Consider the following 19,294-nt stretch of genomic DNA (forward strand, 5'->3'; position numbering starts at 1 on the left):
CATGTTGAGGGGTTTTGATTCAGATTTGATTCAGAATTCAGTGCTGTAGAGTCTACTTGAGGAGTGTGTGTGTGTGTGTGTGTGTGTGTGTGTGTGTCTCGGCTCCGCGAACGAAGATTTGGGAAGGGCTGTCCCCACGTGGGCGTGCCCTTCCAGCCTGCACAGTGGATTTTAGGTGAGGCTCAGCGTGCGCAGAACTGGCCCCACCGTTTAAGTCCTGAGGTTCATCTGCCACGGCCGAGCAAGCTTGGACGGTGCCAGTGAAGTCCTCAGGACTAGAACCTACAGCACCCGGCATTTCCCAGGATGTCAGGGAGGCATTTAACTGCCTTGAGACATTTAACTGCCTTAGAGTTAAAGTATTAACTTTGTTAATGGTGACTCTGTTAGTCCAAATGGCAAAATGAATCTCAGAGACAGAAACTGAGATCACTATGGGCAATGATACAATGCCTGCAAAACTACCCACTGGATAATTCATCTTTGCAGGTAAGGGCTTTCTTACCAGAAACGACAGTTTGTACCTCAGAATAACCTTAAAGCACAGTCTTTTAAATGTTACAACATTCAGATGCAGGACTTTGGTTTAGCCTACCATAAAAGCAGAAAGCTGATGTGAGTTTTGGTCTGAGCTCTGGAAACCCAGCCCACCTCCTGCCTCTTCTGGGAAGAGCAGCGTGGTTCAGGCACAGGCGCTGTTCGGCCCCTTTGCGCTTGGGTGCGGTTCGCTCTCTTGCCGCGGTCTCTGTGAGCTGCTTCGGAGAGGCCAGAGCTCTGCCTTTCTCTGCTCTGTGCCTGAATTCTTTAGCCGTCAGGAGAGTTGTTTCTGCAAATCCAATAGCTGATTTATTATCTTCAGAGAGCAGAATGTGTAAAGAAAAACAGTATGAGTAAATCCTCTCTCTAGAAGGGCTTTCTATGCACTCACATAATCCCGCTTGGTTCCAGCCTGGTATGCATAGCTGTGTGAGGGTGTCAAATGACATCCCTTTTACTGGCTGTTGGCCCTAATGGAATGCTGCTTTGCACATCTCGTAAAGTAAGGGCAGGAAATGCTGCCTGAGACTTTTGCATTTTGCCGGTAATTAAAATACAAAATTAAGAAATCGAGAGGCAAGACCATTCCAAATAAGAAATATCCTTTTCATGGTGGATTAAATAAAAAAAGATTCCATCTTTACATTTATTTTTTACCCTTTCTAAAGACTGACTTGCTTTAGATAATCAAAGCTGGCTTTGAACTAGCACACAGAAGAAAAATCTTTTTTTTTTCCTTTAAAAATAGCCCTATAGATATATATACATATCACAGCCTTTCATTCCTTTCACAGTTTCATTTTTTGTGAGAATGCAAAAGTTCTAAGCAATCCAGGGCTCATGTGGGCACCACAACAAACAGGGAACAAGGATCAGCCACACTCTTGCAATTAACACCAGTATTTAATTAGCAGACAGCTGCATTTGGCAAGGGCCTTTTGATTTTCTCTCCTCACTGGGCTTTTGATGAGAGATTTACCTACAGTTGTAAATTCTAGTTGTTGCACTGCCTTGCACTCACACTATACATGCACACACATATACACACACCCCACAAGGAAAATTTCTGGAAGGAACCCGTGTCAGGCAACTGATCTGATTTGTGCTTTAGACAAATATTTTTGGAAGTAGCTCCCTTTGTCTGTCTTCCATAAAAATTCATAAAGTTATGTTTTTGCTTGCTGGGGAAGGGGAATTATAAATTAGAGTATGCTTTGATGCATTTAGGAATCCTTTTTGGTTTATCAGTTTACTTTACCAAAACCTGATGGGTGATGAAGGTGGATGGGTGCAGAAGTCTGCCACAGGAAAGGCTGGCATCAGGGCAGCACACAAACCTTCACCCCAATCAGCTTAGGTGGCTCTGCATTTCACTGATGAAAGAAGTATAGTAGTCTCATGCTGTTCCCTGTTCTTGAGGCAGGAAAATGTCCAAACAGCCAAGTAATCCTTCTACTTGGCCATCTTTAGTGAAGACAAAAATGTTGTTGGAGGTCATGGCATCAGAAAGAAAATGCTGAGGAACTAAGAGATGAAGTGAAAACATGGCAGGGGAGGTGAGTTCTCGCTGCTAAGGGCTTGGATGAAACCTCGGACAACTCTGCTTTAGGCCGACTGCTGTGATTTAGATTCCACTTGCAACAAGCTGAAGTGAATGGGACTGCGTTAAAGAGGGACAGCAGAGCTGTCATGGAGCCTGCTGATAATAACTGTGTTTATAGCATACAGGAAATGAGAGCTTGAGGAGTACTACAAGACTCAAGCACAGCATAGTACCAGCACAGATGGGCTCAAATCCTTATCTCTGCTATGCCTATGCACCAGTATATCACAAGTCACATTAGTTTGAATGTAGTCAACGGCTGTTGGTTTTTGTGCATGCCCAGTTCAGTGTAATCTTCTGTTTACCTAGCTTGCCTTTTTATACCCTCTCACACGTTGTATTTGAGTCCTGGCCAGAGTGATACTCCTGTGAAAGCACATATTCAACCTGACTAGTTTTAGATAAGATATTGGAAAACATACAAATAATACATTCCAGCTGGTGGTCTTAATTTGGCATTCTCTAAAAGAGAATCTACTTGCAAATCAAGTGGGACAAAGACATGACAGAGGTATTTATACAAAGCCTATTATAATTGTATTTAATTTCTTTTGATTTTGAGAGTATTCGTTCTCACAACATCCCTATAATATATGGAAGTGTCACTGTTCCAATTTTATAGACAAGAAATTAGACACAGAGACAAGATATTCTAGTCAACTACCAAGATGCACACCTGGGAATTTAAATGCTTATGAAAAGTGCTTTCCATGTAACCTGCCTCTATCTTTAGCTGCCTGAATACTGCAGAAAGTCTGGCTGTATGTGATCTGTCCACCATCTGTGACAGTGTAGGTAATCAAGCACTTGTCTTCCAAATTCTAGATTAGTGCCTACTTGCTAGAACACACTTTTGTGTCTGTCTGGGCCAAATAACATATTTTTCTTCCACAACTTCTGGCAGAATTCTCCTTTCACCACAAGCTTTTTCAAGTCCCTCAGTATGTTAACCTGAGGAAAAGGACAGCATGATGGGAATCATCTTTCCCCTTGCCTGCCCTGAGAATGACATTGCCTTCCTGCAGATTGGTTTGAGAACAATACTAGAATTGCCAATACCTCCTGTAAAGCTGGAGGCAGGGGAGAACTGGGCTGCCTCTATTCTTTTTTTTCTCTCTAGTTCTCATGCTGTCTTTTGGGATTATTATGGTAGGATCCCAAACCATAATCTAACCATAACTTAATAGTAATGTTATGGCTACCCTGGTGACCACATGACGAAGGTAATTTCCACAACCTGTGCAGCCAAAGCCTACTCATATAGATTACTCCTCTAGGCAGCAGACACTGATTTTCCATCTGTATTTGTAAGTGCAACATGCTTAAGTGAAGGGTTATTACCAACCTAAGCTGTGATGCAGCTGGGGCAGTCAAAATGAACAGGTTGTTGCTAGCAGGATTTCTTGACTAATATGGATTTGTGATCTCCGCCAATTTACGATTATTTAAAAACATGCTCTAGGCCCTGCTTATTCCTGCTTTTTATCCATATTCTAATTTATCCCAGTCCCGTAGTTTCGTGGTTAGACTGGCTGTGTGGAGAGGAGCAAGTGAGTATGTGCTCATGACCCCCTTTGGGCCTGTCTGTTCTCACTGGGCATCATTCAATCAAATCCCATTTCACTGCAGCTGTGGTAATACTGTGCTTGCCCTGTCTTTACCTGAATTAGTGGAAAGTGCTGTCCATGTCTTACTTCCACTGATCTGGTTTTGAGACAAGTAGTGCCCATCCACCTGCACCAGGCAACCTTGGACCTTGGGTTTAAACACTGTCAAAACCCGCTCCATCCTCTGACTGCAACACAAACTGGTTCTCTGAACAGCATTAAACCCCAGTGTACATGGTTTAGTTTTACAGTTTGGGCATCATTTTAGTAAAAATATGTCAGTTCTAAGAGGGGCATTTGGGAACTTGCCATAACTGTATTTATTCCCCCAATCCTATATTATCCTGTGCAGCTTTGTAGCTGCCAAAACCACATGGTCATGTTGGCATGAAACAATTATCCTGGTTTACACAGAGCAGGCTTGGCAGTAATCTATCTCGATGAACAGTTATAGTGTTGAAAATTCAGAGCCATCTTTTCCTGTGCAAGCAAGAGACTAAATTTCTTTCAGCTGGATTCATGGTTTTAAAAAATAAAAGGAGTGGAAGGCAAATACGAAGAACAGGGTATATATGAAGTACCTGTAAGGTCTGGAAGGAAACGCCAATGAGATGGAGAAAAAAAATACTATTTAAGATACAGGACAGTAATTTTGTTTCTAAACCCATGTGAAATTATAAGCAATGATTGCTATTGCCAGTTGGTGAACAGAGATGTGTGGTTTTTACTTGCATGCAAAGCTATTGGTTGTGGGTGAAATACTAAGACAAAAACATTCAATTGCTGGTGTGGGTATTCCACCAAAAATAAACCCAAACAAACACTGACATATTATAAAAGCATTTTTTCCTGAAGACAAACATTCAGTTACTGCTGCTATTTGTGAACTCTAGAACTGTTAAACCCTCCTGTTTAACTTGCCTGAAACAGTAATACTTTATTTTAGAAAGTGACACAAATGTCTCTGAAACTTAAGAACCAGTGTTTAGATAGTTTTCATGAAAATGTAGTACTTGTTGTAAACTTGCAGGGATATTGATCTATGATAACTCTTGCTTTCTAAGATGTTGTGAACCAGAAATGCTGCATAGACAAGAGTCAAAGGTAAAGGGTAGGAAACTTTTCTTAAATTTAAAAAATTGTAACTGAAAGTGGTCTTAAACATTAGTCAAAGAAAAAAGTTTTGCAGTGATTATCAAAAGTTAGTAAAAGTTTATTTTTCCTACTTTTTTCAGACAGCTTCACAAAGACATTTGATTTGCACTCCATTATGAAAGTAACCACTGCTTTGTTATCATAACAGTGATAGAGATTTTTATTCTAGAAGGCCAGACACTATCACTACTTGAAATTCTCCAAATTGTTTCCACTGTGAGCAAATTCAGTCTTGATGTGAGTCACATCTGCTTAAAAGTGAGGAGTTGCTTCTACTTTACACCAGCATCAAATTTCACCTACAATTTCAAATTTTATAAATCATCTTAAATCATGCAATTTGAATAGTTTTGCAAAAATTACTTTAAATCCAGAAGTACCTAATAGGAAATACTGAAATAAAAGCATTCAGCTTTAGTGGTTTCTGGTGCAGAGACATTTGCTTTCAGATAGAATTTAAAAAGAAAAAAAAAAGGCTATATGAGTTTTTCCACATATGGACAAAAAAGTAGTGCTCACGCAGTAAATGCAGTTTCTCATCCAGCAAGCAGGGCTGGGTGGTGAGTGAAGAGGAGGGAGCCAGGCTGCCTGCATGAATGGGGCTGAGCTGCCCATGATATATTGAGGATTAATTGCATGTTTATCACCGCAGCTGTGGCTCCACAGCACAGGGGTGTCAGTCACCCCACTGCTCCCATCGCTCCCAGCCTCCGGAGTGCAAGCTGTTCTACCGCTCTGGCCAGCACTGATGAATTAATGGGAGGAAATGTTTATAGAAAGGTTCAGGTTTCCCAAGCGAGTGGAATGAAATCCCCCTCAGCAACGATCGGCAAGCTCATGTCACAGAGCAGTTTGAAGCAGCCTCTCAGGCAGGAATGCAAAGGTCTTTTCAAAAAGGAAACTTGACAAGTGGGTGATTCTGGGCAGTAGCGAGAGATGTTTTCAAATAAAAGATGTGGCTTTTCTAGAGAGGTAGAGTGACTGGGATGAGCTCTTAACAGAACTTTTAAATCGGTGGCTCAAATGTAAAAGGTTAAATTTGAGAGCAGTGTCCAAATAAAACAGTGCCCTCAAACTGGACCTATTACACACTATGCTTAGTAAAGGAAACAATACTGCCGTGCAATCACAGCTACCATGATGGTATCTAGCTAAGGCATCCTAGATCTCTTCTGTAACTTAAATTTTAGTATAGAAGGGTGATGAATCTAAGGAGGTTGAGGTCATCATGAGAGAAAAGCTGTAAACTATCATCATTCCATAGGTGTCCAGTTCTGGTTGTTGGGGCACTTTCCATGATTGTAGCAACACAGCTTGAGATACAAACATTCATTTCAGTTAAAAAATTAAATAAAATAGACCATTCCATTGAAAGTATTAGCTTTCAAATTACTGTGATAAGAAAGAATGTAGGCTTCAGGCTACCTATTAAGATTTACGTAAAATTCACCTGAACAAAAGAGCAGATAGCAAAGGTGCTATGGGGAAAAAAAAACCAGGTCAAGATATTGCTCTTTGAAAGCCATTGAAAAGGGCCTAGTCCTTAGTGTTTCCCTAGAAAACTCCACTGTTTAGAGTGAGGATTTAATTTATAGCACTTGTAGCACCCTCTAGTTCTCAAAGTTCCTTTGGAATGGGAAGAGAGCATTATCCTTAATTTCTAGATAAGGAAACTCGATTATCAGTTTGTCCTCAGCAAGAGGCAAAGCCTGGAAGAAAACTTGGCTAGGATGCAAGTACCTTAAGTGAGGGCAGACATTTGAAACCCTGTCTCAAAATGTACTCTTCTGTTGTGAGGGCCTGGTAATCAGAATGGCCAGTTTGAAGTCACAGCTGAGTTTCTGGTAAATGCATTCACCTAAAAGTCTCTTGCATCTCCTATAAGAAAGTGAGCAAGAAGACACCACTCAGAGCTTTTCCCCATTCTAAAACATGCCAAGTGTTCAAAGACTGAAAGAACTTCACTATAGCCCTTGTATTAAAAATTATTTATTTAGTGATCTGTACATGGGGTGAAGCAGGGCCTCATACAGACCTTCAAAAAATCAAGTAAAAACATAAATACATATTTTCTTACAAAAAATGAGATTTACAAAATATACATACTGCACTTGTCTTACACACTTGGTTTTTTTTCTTCCACGTGCACATTACAAAAGACAAAACCCCAAGCCCTGCAAGTTTGAAATCAGATCTACTGAAGGATTTGGCTTATGGGCCCATTCCTCATGCCCTGACTGCTGGTACACCCTCAGGCAGCAGTCTGGCCCCCCTCACCCTGAACAGATTTTTCTTTTTAAAATTTCATTCCGGACACTTTTCCCCACAAAAAACATGAAGAGCAGCTATAGGGTGGAGACTTGCTAAAATCCAGAATTTCCTATTTTGTCCTTAGACAAGAACATACACACACACATATACCTATAAAAACAACCCTTCAGTGAATATAAACGTAAAGTAGTATGCAAAAAATAAAATATGAACAAGTCAACATAAAAATTTTCAGAATAGAAAAATCTGTCACATTTGAAAAAGAAAACGATGCATTTGATGATTAATTTTTGAATGTTTTTCCTTCCAAGACATGATCACTGGAAACTTAACCAGCTGTATTTTAGCCGAAATGAGAAGGCTCCTCACTTGCAGTACTGCTTGCTTTTAAACCCCAACCACAGCCCCCTCCTGCACCACAAGTCATTGCCATGCAGCTCAGGGAACCTGAGGAGCAGGCAAAAGGTCCATCGTGAGCCAAAAGGATTCCTCGTGTCCCCAGAATCCAGCTGTGCATTGACTTTGTCTGCAGTGAGCTCGCTGCAAAGCAGGAGAGAAAGCAGGTTTATGGGAAGGAAAGAAAAAAATCCTATCTTTACGTTATATATTTTAACGGCTCTTGTTTTGGCAGGTGCTCTCGGTTAAGCTCTTCTTGCCCTCTAAATCTTGCGTTTCCTTCAGCTTAGAAAAGCGACCCATATTGAATGGTAGGAAAACATCCTGCCTTCTTTTTTCATAAAAGGAATGTTTATTTCTGCGAGCTCCTCACATCCAAGGGTGAACCTCAACGACTTCTTTTTGTCAGTTTGCCCATAAAAACCGATCCCATGCTTATGCCTTTCTACACAGAAAACACTTTTGTTTCCCCCTTTGTCTCCTAGAACAAAGGCAAGGGGGAAAAGCCTTCTGCTGAAAAGCAACAAGTCATTTCTTTTCAGGGTGTGGAATAGCAACCCCCTCTTTCCCCACAGCAGCAAGAACAACAGATGGAGGGCCAAATTTTTACTTTAAAACAATTACAGGTATCACTGAGGTAAAAAGGACCTTGTGAGCTCACAGAACGGAGGCATGTCCCCAGCACACGATCGGGCTGTAGCCGGCTGTGCAGTACTCACGTGGTGGCTCCGCCGAGCTGAAGGAGCAGGCAGGGAGCTCAAGCTCGGGAGTTACCCTGCCCGCGCTGCAGTTTGGCCCCGGCTATTCATTCAGGGAGCATTGGGCGGTAGCTCAACAGACCTGGCTTCCACTCCCTCTTGTCCAAAACAAGGCAGGATGGTTTTAGTTGGGTTGGAGTTTTTTTTCCTGGACAGGGGTAGCAAGAGAGAAGTAGGGGAACGACTTCTGGGTGAAGGACTCTCCCATCCCACCAGCGTCCTCTTTTTCTGTCCTTTTCCACTAAGTTGGGCATAAGCACCACTGAACATAATTTGACTGATCCTATATGTGATGATTTTTTTTTTCAAACCTTCTATTAGGAAGAAAAAGTTTGGAATAGCCTTCCTTCCTCCCTCTTCAGGGAGCCATTGCCCTACTCTTCTGCGAGGATCTGTCTCCTCTGCATGTGTGCAAGCGTGAGTGTGTGTGCGCCAGAGGGGACAGGGGGGTCTCATACTGCTGTCTCGCCTTTGCTGCCGGTGCTGAGTCTGTGGTAGAAGCGTCGCCAGGACTGAAGGGTTTTGCCAGACCAAATCCAGAAGCCAGTTGTGATCCCAACAATCATGGTCATGAGGTACTTAATCATGAAGACAGTGAAGTCTGGGCTCATAGGGGCAAAGTGGCTGGGACAGGGCACGGCATATGTTTTGCAGGTCTGAAGAAGCCACGTCTTCTCCCAGGTGGCACGGAAGGCCTGCTCATAAAAATAACATGCCAGGACAATGGTGGCAGGCACTGTGTAGAGGACACTGAAGACACCAATGCGCACCATCAGCTTCTCCAGTTTCTCTGTCTTGGTGCCATCATGCTTCATGATGGTGCGGATGCGGAACAAGGACACGAAGCCAGCCAGCAAGAAGGAAGTGCCAATGAAGAGGTACACAAACAGGGGTGCCAGCACGAAGCCCCTCAGTGAGTCCACGCTGTAGATACCTACGTAACACACCCCACTGAGTACATCCCCATCCACCTGCCCCATGGCCAAGATGGTGATGGTTTTGACAGCGGGCACAGCCCAGGCAGCCAGGTGGAAATACTGGGAGTTGGCCTCAATGGCCTCGTGGCCCCACTTCATGCCAGCAGCCAGGAACCAGGTGAGGGACAGGATGACCCACCAGATGGAGCTGGCCATGCCAAAGAAGTAGAGGATCATGAAGAGGATGGTGCAGCCTTCTTTCTTGGTGCCTTGGGCCACAGTGCGGTACCCATCCTCAGAGAAGCGCTCCAGACACACCACCCGCTCCTCCAGCAGGAACCCTGCTGCGTAGGCCACTGCCACCATGAAGTAGCAGCCCGAGAGGAAGATGATGGGCCGCTCCGGGTAGCTGAAGCGGCGCATGTCTACCAGGTAGGTGAGCACGGTGAAGAGGGTGGAGGCGCAGCAGAGCACAGACCACACACCCACCCACAGCCGGGCAAATCGCACCTCCGCCTCCTTGAAGTACATGAGCCCGTTGGGCCGGGCTGGTTCACAGGGGGCCCCGCAGTCCCGCTCCCCCAGGAACCGGTAGCCCAAGTAAGAGGGCACTTTGAGCTGCCGGGGGCAGGAAAAGGAGAAGCCAGAGGGCGGCTGTGGTGGAGTGAGAAAGTCAGGGAGGTAGCCAGCTGTGGGATGGGCAGTGGCCCCCCGGCCCGCCGCGCCGCCAGGCCCTGGTGGGGCATCTGACGTGTTCTGCCCCACGCAGATCTCACCCGCACCGTGGACAGGGAAGTTCTCGCAGCGGAGCCGCTCCGGCCACTGGAAGCCGAACTTGTTCATGAGGGCCTCGCAGCCCTGGCGGGCGCGCTCGCAAAGGGAGCGGCAGGGCGGGATGGCCTGCTCCAGCACGGTGCACACCGGCGCGTACATGGAGCAGAGGAAGAACTTGAGCTCGGGCGAGCACTGCACCTTGACCAGCGGGTAGAACTGGTGCACCTCCAGCCCCGCGTCCTCCTGGTTGGTGTGGCCCAGCAGGTTGGGCAGGATGGTCTGGTTGTAGGCGATATCCGTGCAGAGCGGGATGGAGATGGGCTGGCAGAAACCGTGGTCCGGCACAGAGATGCCCTTCTCGCCGTGGTACTGCTGCGACGCCGCGCCCGCAGGGGTGGCCAGGAGGACGGCCAGCAGAGCGGCCAGCCCCAGCACGGGGCAGCCGGCGGCAGCCGCTCCGCCGCATCCTCCTGCAGCCCGCATCGCCGCCGCGGCCGGGGAAGCCTCGGGAAGTCCTTCAGAGCCGGCCGGCGCGACGGCCCAGGGGCATCAGCGCGCAGAGGGCGGCGGCGGGGCCCCTCCGGCGGGGCAGGAGCGCGGCGGCAGGAACGCGGCTCCGCGCCGGACCTCCGCGACTTTCTTCGTCGGATCCGGCTCGGCGGCGGCGCTTCCCTCGGCGAAAGTTTCCGGAGCTGCTCTCCCGGAGAAGGCGGCGGCAGCGAGGCGGGAGGCGCGCCGAAGCCCCGCGGCGGCTCCGGCCAGCCCCGCGTAAGGTCCCGCGGCGGTGGCGCTGCTCCCTGCCCGGCTGCGCGGCCCCGGCGCCGGGGATTTAGGTTACGGCTAACCGGATTATTACCGCGCCCGGCTGAGCCGTGTATTTTACTCCGGGCTTAAATAACTTTTAAAATCCAATTACCGCGCGATCCTCCCCGCGGCTCGGCTGGGCTCCGCTCCCGGCGGACGCCGCTGTGGGCTGTGCGTCCGGGGCAGCAGCCGTGCGCCTCCCGCCTCGCTCCGCCCGCGGCCCCGCCGACACCGCCCGCTCCGCGGCTCCCGGCACACAAAAAAGGGGCAGCACTGCCGGGCCCGCCCCCGCCGCCGGCCCCATTCACAAACCGCGCCGGGGGCGGGGCCGCCCCGCCCGCCCCCAATCACGCGCGGGGGGCGGGCACGGCAGGGCACGGGGAGGAGCCCGCGCCAGGGGGAAAAAAGTTGGGAACAACTTTTCTTCCCATCCCCGCTGGGCCGGGAGGATCCGCCTGCGGCCCCCACCCCCTGCGCTGCGGGGCACAGCCGGGAAGGCGGCGCGGGGGGGAGCAAAGGCAGCTCGCTCAGGGTGGCCCGATGAAACTAAAATTAACTGGCTGCTTTCTGAGCAGGCTTTGAAAATGTGAACAGCTGCCCGTGCCCAGTTATTAAAAAAGAAGAAAAAGAAAAAAAAAGGGAACTAAAAAAACTCCCCATCCCACCGCCCCCCCCCAAAAAGAAAAAAAACCAAAAACCCAAACCCCAACCCAGCATCGGAGTACATTTGCAGAGTGAGCTTGTTGCGTAGTTGGGATGTTCGTGTGTGAGCCACCGTCTCCCCCAGCGTGGGGGGGGGTTTGATTTGTTATCGCAGCATGACCGTTGCTTTTTGCTGGCAGAATAAACGCTTTATTCATGCAGATCTAAGCCCTGGCTGGGGGAAGGCAGCTTTTTTTGAAACGTCCAGTATTACCTAAGCGGAGAGGAAAGATTTTAAATCCTCATCTGCCCTGCTACAAGTCCTTAAGAGACTCGAAAAAACTGTATAAAACCAGGAGCTCCTCTGAAAGCATTCAGCCTGCCTGCAAGAGAGAGAATGGCGCAGGTCAGGAGGGGGCTGTTACCAGCTGGCCAGGTGATGCTGAGCAGATCTAGAGCTAGACATTTGCTAAGGACAGAAATGTGAGCTTTTCAGCATAGCTGTGTTTTGAGGTGCACCACCAACACTCGGGGAGCAGGGTCCATCCAGCCAATGTGCAGGCAGAGCGCATCCTCGGCAGCACCGAACAGAGGTGCTCAACAAAAGCCCTGCAACAAGGCCTGCTTTGCCTTCACACTGGCCTGTGAGGGCCTGTGCTCAAAGACAGGATCGAGCCAAGTATTTTTCAACTTAACCCATCCCTCCTTTGAGGACAGAGGCCCCCCTGAACTGTACTACTCAAATTCTTACATTTACTCCTTAGCTCAGGACTGTGCTCCTATTAACAGCTAAGCAGATACACGAATCTGTGCCATCCTCCAGGGCAGTTCAAGAGAGCAGGGTTTGACTTAGGGAACTCCAACAGCAATTGTTGGACAAATGTTTCCCGTATTCTCTCCTCATGAACAATGTGTCCTCATGCCAGTAAGACCATGGAGCTGCAGCTTTTGCTGCATTTGTTAGGAGAAGCTGACAGTTATAAACATGCTTACTAAAATAAATTTACTCCTCTTTAAGTGGACATGTTTTTAAAAATATTACAGTGCATAGAAAAAATACGTATTGGAAGGGCTAGCTAGTCATAGTTGAAACAGTTCCTTCTGGAAAAGAAATAAGTATTTTCTTCTTTCTCAGTTACAGCTGTCTGAGAGTGCCTTAGAGGAACATCATTTTTTCAGTTTATTAAGGCTTGTTATCTGAATTCCTTACTTTTCTACACCATTAGTGACTAAGCAGGTTTTTGTGATACTCTTCACCTAAATTACCACCCATGGTACAAACTTACGTGAACTTTTCTACTCTATTGTTTGTTCTTTGGCTGCTGGTAAATTTCAAAAAGATTATTCTTTCCACTTGTTTTTTATTTGTTGTGGTTGGTTGGTTTTCTGGGGGGTTGGTTGTTTCGGTTTTTTCCCCCTGTGTTTCTGTAATACTCCATGAGCTGTTGAGTCATCTATCTGTAATAATCAACTTAAAACCTCTATTTTTTGATTTGGCTTATATGACTGACTTCATCTGTAAAGCATTTTGTGATATGCACTATGAAAAACATGGGATGAAAGGAGATACTTCTCTGGCAGGCAATGACAATGCAGAGAAAGTAAAGCAAGCACAAACGTTCTGTCCCATGCATCACTTGTTCTGATTTCAGTCTGTACAGAAGCTTGTTCAGAGCTAGTAACATTGCATTGCAACTGTCTTCCAGCAACAGGAAAACAGTGACAGAAACTATTCAGAGTAAGGAATGCCAAATCAAGTGGCAAGACTTTAACTGGGTATTTATTTACAAGACAGGGCAGATGGCATCGGTGGCTCCCCCTGTTTTCTACTGTCCCATTTGTTAGAGTCATTCATCCGAACTGAGGTATGAACAAAAAGATGGCTGGGATCTCTGATAAACACTGTAAAAGCTGTGTGACTCCTTTACACTTACGGTGAACATAACATCAGAGTGAAGCAAAAGAGGAGGGAGGAAAAAAAAGCAGGAGGGTAGGCAGAAAGGATGAAGGATTATGTTCTAGTTTATTTCTTAGGGAGATAAGAAGCGAGTAAACTTACCACATGGAATGATGCTGCTAGGCCATCCCAGATGGCAGGAATGTGCAAGAGGGTTTACTAAGATGGATGAAGAAAGTCTGTTGGGCTTGTTACTGAATTTCAATAATTTTTTTTATTATTTAAAAAAAGAGATGGGAAACAATCACTGAGAGATGCAATGGCTGTCTCAAAATGGCACAATATGATGTAAGAAAATTTGGGGGTTTTAAGTCAGTCTAAGACATTTTGACAGCTTTCAGGGGACAATTAAAAAAAAAGGAGAAAAAAAAGGCAGCAACAAAATTCCAAGATTCTGGAATGCAGCTTACTCCAAAGCATCCAGAACCTCGGTAAGCAGCATCAGTCACATTCAAAACGGCAGCCTGCAAAATTACTTAAATTTCCTCCCAACAGGAGGGATTCTCATCAGCACATAAGCACAGCAGCCACCCTTAGCCAAGTTGTCAGTCACCCAGAACAAACGTGCTGCACAAGACTTTGCAGCATCTGAGAAGTTGTCTATTGCAACCACATAGCAAAAAGGCTTTCTCTAAAAATCTCCTGACTGCTAGTGTCCTGAATAAGCCACATGGTCTGCCAGCAGTGAACCTTCACAAGCAAAGTTTTGGCAAGTCCAAGATTCTAGGATAAATTTACAGTCTCAGGTGTTGATACCAGCTCTGGAGCTGTCTGAGTAGACTACTGTGCATAGGGAGGAATTGTTAGGAGCAAACAGTTATCTGTCTTTTTACTCATTTAGAAAGAAATTCACTTCAACTTCGAAGCTAAGTCAAAGGGAGGAGTGGCATGATGTCTTTTCCTGCAGTTTTAAGCCTCCTTAAATGGTGCCAATATATTTTTCCTTGTTTCCTATCCCATCTGATAGAAAACTCTTCCCATGGCGGGAGGGAAATCAAAACAAAACACCCTCTCCCCACCCCACCACTTATTTTGAGTGCCTGAGGGAGAACATTTTCAGATTACCTATTGCAAGGCTTCCAGCCCTCCTTGCCCTCAGAAGAACAAAGGCCATTGCTTCCCCCTTCTCCTTCCACCTGCAGAAACATGCTGGACCTCACCTCCAAAGCTGTCCTGCTGACCAGCTCTGCCAAAGTCCTGGTGTGATCCCATGAATTGTGAGATTTGTCCCAGTTACTGTTAGTCAATAACTTTTATGACACTTCTAACCTCGACATTCTGAAGCTTACTTACATACAGTCTTACATGATCAGACAGGCTATTGAGCTAAGAACATCAAAATTTGCACTCCCTGAAGCTTAGTGGAGAAATGCCAGAAGCCTGGGGGAGAATTATGCATTTGCCTCTTTTACATAATGATTTGCATAATTAGAAATAAAATAAGTTCACAGTGTTACAGCTGCTTTCATTTCTATCAGTCTGATAGATTACTCTATACCACATACTGTCTGAGTTCACCAAAGAAATCTGTAGGGAGGCAGGAGAGCCTGGTATTTCACAGGCAGGGAGGGGGGAAAGCAAGTCCCTGCCCCCACCACGGAGTCTTAATTTGAAATTAGATTGAAGATAGAAGAAACTGATTGAAAAGAGCATGTGGGCAGTGCATAGGTGACAAAAGGAAGGGATACTGCTGGAGGGGATGTGGTTTGCCACAATGAGAAAGGTAAAAGCTAGTTGCATCATGGATTTGTAAGATAATTATTAGTTTACAACGTAGTATCTCAAAGGATACAGGGAAGCAGCACTGTCCTCCACGTTTATGATCAAATTGGGGAACACTTGGGGAAACATTCACAAGGATGAGCTATCAGGCTGATGATTGCCTTTATCTTGCAGATTCATGAATAAAAAAACAAAACCTGAAGTTGATCTGCTCATCCCCACTCAGCAGTTCAGTGAGGACATCGGTTACATTTTAACCCTTGCATGACACTTTGAATTCCCCTGGTTCTTTAAAGTGAATGTAATCTGCTTTCTCACAGTTTTAGGGTTGCAGAGGCCCTTTGGTATAACATGCAGGAAATCCCTCCCTATTTCACTTTCTTAGGCTAGCTGCTTTTTTGACAAGACAAATTCCCTGCTGGCAGCAGTATCATCAGCCAGGTCCTGCCATCATCCTGTCTGGGTGCAGTATATTGCAGTATGAAGAAGGGAAGATTCCAGAAACAGTGGGAAAAGATGACACTTGTGTCTGCTGTCCTCTTTCCATCAGTGAGGAAGATCCTGCTCTGAGAATCTAGATTTTGCATAGGCATGTGTAAACTTACTATCTGATCCTTTAAATCTCAGAAGGTGCTTCTGACCTGGTATGGTGGGCAGACACTTCCAAAACTGCTGTAGCTAATTTTGAATGATTTTTATATACATTGGGATATGTGATATGTCAGCCTGAACAGGATCAGAAAAAGAAATGCTTGGAATGGACCTGCCTCAGGCTTCCTGGGCCAGCCACCTTCTCTTGGATGCTTCAGGAATCCCAGTTTCATGGGTGCTCCAACTTATCCTGAACTTCTCCCAGTGTCTGTGAAAATGACTCACAAATCTGCAAAGGTCTCAAGAAGTCAATCCTTGCTTTATAACTCTAAAAGTATTACAGATCCAAACAAAAATAAATATACCCTTCCCTACCCTGGTCTCATAACCATGCAGTGTTTTTTTAGGAAGCTTGGAAGTGTCTTTCCATGGTCAAAGTTCCCCTTCCCAGAACTATATTCCCTAGACCTCTCTTCCACACCATGGATCCCTGACATAGTTTAGACACTCTTTCAGATATCTCTTTTCCTCCAAAACCCAGTATTTTGTTCCTTCTCTGTGATTCCCCCTTTTGTAAAGCCCCCTTCAGTTTCCAAGGCCAAAGGTAAGTGCTAACACCTGATCTGTAGGTCCTTCCCAAGGAGCTGCTCAGTTACAAAGCCCAGCTGCCTGCAGAAAAGCTGGAGAAAACTGATTCTCCTTCCTTGTGCCAATCAATTCCACATTGCTATTCCCTTTGTTGCCTGCCATTAAGGTGTCTTCAATCTCTTTCTTGGGAGCATTTCTGCATGCAGCTCTAGCAAAGTAAGGCTGTTACAACTGAGATACAGAATAATTTAATGAAAACCAGTCAAGTTTATTGAGTTTGTGCATAAATTTGCCAGATCACTGCAGACGGTGCCACAGTATTTGTGAACACTGAGTTATGTTGTACTTCCACCACAGGGTTGGTGTGGACACAGTGACTGGTTGCTCTGAACACTCCTGTTGATGGCACTTGATTGTCAAGGAATGCTGCAATGGTGAAATGTGCTTTTGTATTTTGTCATTTATGCCTAACATTGATTTAATTTTATTTTTCTATTCTTATCTATTTAAGATTGCAACTGAAGGCTTCTTTAACACACAGACTGAAGTCTTGCACTTGTCCTGTGAGTTGATGGGTAAGTTTTCACTTGTTTCAATAGAAACAGAGTAGGATACTCATTAAAGCCCCAACTGCTGTTTATGTAGGAAGAAGAACCAGACTTAGCCCAAAATAAGAGATGGGAAACACCCATTATATCATTTAGCCCCTGCTATTACATATGCTAGTGGTATAATTAGTCTAATTTTAAATGCCTTGAATAATGGGACTATTGCCATCTCTCTTGGGACATGGTTCTGCCATCTAACAATCATATTGGCAGGAAGCCACTGCCTGATGTTCAAACAAATGGTTTATCTTTGCTTGATTAAGTCTCACTAAAGATGAGTGCAGTCTCCAGAAATATGTTGTTTCCAAAGCTTAGAAAACAAGGGAAGAAGAGCTGTTATTCAATACAAAATCTGCCAGATGTCTAAAGTGGTGAAGGAATTCCTAAGCCTCTGTTTACAAAATCCTGTCTCCTCCTCCTATGAATGCTTAAATTACCAATCACTGCTACCATCCTATGTTTAGGGTAAAATTTCCTTAACCAACTCCACTTTCAAAATTGAATTGGAAAGAGAAACAAACATTTTAATTACTTTTCTTTTCCCTCTTCTTGGCAGGCTTGCATAAATTAACCCTTGTCCTCCACAATTCCAGTTAAACTCTTGAACAGAATTGTTTCTTTGGTCCCAATCATGCCTTGGAGACCCACTTGCTGAAGTGATTCCCTGCTTGGAGGCCACATGAAGGTTTGCTGTGTGGGGCTACTGCCTGCTTCATCTTTGCAAGCCCTGGAGGTGGGTCCTGCTGCTGTATGGAGAATTTCCCTTTCCACAAGAGCCCCCAGGCAGGGCTGGGGGTGTGTATTTCAATATAGCAATACTGTTAAGGAAAGGGGACAGAGGGCTGACACCAATGCCTTGAGACAGCTCTCATGAGAACGTTTGTGAACCAGCATCACATGCTCTCCTTTACCTTCTTTTAATCAATCGTTTCTAAACTCTAATTTCTGCCTTGATTTCTGATTTCTGTCTTCTGCATTGAATCTTGGAGCTGGGATCAATGATACTCTGAATGGTGATGAAGATATTCAGCTGATTTCCTTCCTTGCAGGGAGGGGAACCTGAAAGCAGCATTTCAAATAAGCTCCCTCCTCATGGAGTCTCTGCAGGGAATGAGGGCCCATTTTCTTAATTACATGTTCATTAGTATGTTTAGTGCTCTCCTCCCTCTCTTCCCCCAGCCCCGCCACCTGGGAGTTCCTACTATGTTACTGGAAAGCCACAGAGGTTTATTTAAATACCACACAGTCAGATTGGAATGAAAAGCTATGAAGCTTCCCTTCTTTAATACTTTTTGAAATTATTTATGGGCTATGCTTCTTGCCTACGTAGAAGGTGCCTTCTGAGATTCCTGCAAGTCAATGCAGAAATAGCTGTTTGAATTGAGCAATAATTAGAAGCAGATGGAGCAGAGCAAAGCATCAGAGAAATCCCATTCTGCTAAAGAAACACTGCTGTCTGAAATAGATTTCCACTGCGTGTAACATTTTCTCATATGGGCTAAAAAGAAATAGCATATCTTATGTCTGGTTTGCAACTACCAAAGCTGGGAAATTCAAAGTAAGGTCTGCAATTCCACTCTGAATTCAGCATCAATCCACATGGCATTTGCAGCCCTTACATTTGTTGGTACCACAGTTACAATTTCTTTTCTTTGCTAGACCTCAGAACAATGAAGATTCAGTTATATTTTTTTGTGAACGTGTGTATATTTGTATTGAGCTTTTTTCGCAATCTTTAGGAGGTTTTGGAGGCTGTTTTGGTTTTGCGGGGATTTGATGGGAGTTTCTGTTTGGTTTTTGGATTTTTTTTTTTTGCTTGGTTTGTTTGTTTTTAAATGACTTAAAGTTCTGAGGAAATGTTTGTGACTTAAGACACATTCCCATCTTTTGTAATCAACAGTCAGTCTGGGAAAGGTACTCAGAGCTCTCAAATCCTAATTTGCTGCCAAATTCTTATGTGCTTGATGTGGTAGATTGTTTCACTCCTGAGTTCTAAAAATAACTGAGCTTGCCCTCGTTGCTCCCACAGATCATTCCTTTGAGTTTAGAGATAACTGAAAACTCTCAGCACCTCAAGGGGAGCTCAAATTTTAACTCTATTTCTGATTTGCTTTGCTTATACGAGTGCAACTGGAAGCAGTTTGCTGTCGGGCTTTTGTTGAAACACGTTGGAGCGAGCTGATTTTCCTTCGATGATTACAGCTTATTGACCTGATAGGGAGCCAAAAAGCCTTATTTTGGCCAGCTGCTACATGTGTACAGTAAAGCTGTGCTTTTAGTGAGGGACTCGCTCATATTTACCTTGCATTTTTCAACAGGCAGAGATCTATACTATGATGTAATGGAGTCTACCTATTTTAGAAA

The 19,294-nt window shown here is 45.1% G+C and overlaps 1 protein-coding gene and 1 long non-coding RNA gene across 2 annotated transcripts in view; one reads left to right on the forward strand and one right to left on the reverse strand.

Moving 5' to 3' along the window:
• The first annotated feature begins 401 nt into the window (after nt 1–401).
• LOC139675014 (uncharacterized) overlaps nt 402–19,294 on the forward strand; it is a 97,187-nt gene continuing 78,294 nt past the window's right edge. The window contains exons 1-3 of the long non-coding RNA XR_011698404.1: nt 402–489; nt 16,834–16,897; nt 17,487–17,663. This is a non-coding gene — a long non-coding RNA (uncharacterized lncRNA). The remainder of the gene's footprint in view (nt 490–16,833; nt 16,898–17,486; nt 17,664–19,294) is intronic.
• FZD7 (frizzled class receptor 7) lies at nt 6,874–11,092 on the reverse strand. Its single transcript, XM_071562272.1, has one exon. The coding sequence runs from the start codon at nt 10,499–10,501 to the stop codon at nt 8,780–8,782; it is 1,722 nt and encodes a 573-aa protein (XP_071418373.1). The 5' UTR covers nt 10,502–11,092; the 3' UTR covers nt 6,874–8,779.

The sequence above is a fragment of the Pithys albifrons genome, chromosome 8 (assembly GCF_047495875.1).
Source record: "Pithys albifrons albifrons isolate INPA30051 chromosome 8, PitAlb_v1, whole genome shotgun sequence".
Lineage (NCBI taxonomy): Eukaryota > Metazoa > Chordata > Aves > Passeriformes > Thamnophilidae > Pithys > Pithys albifrons.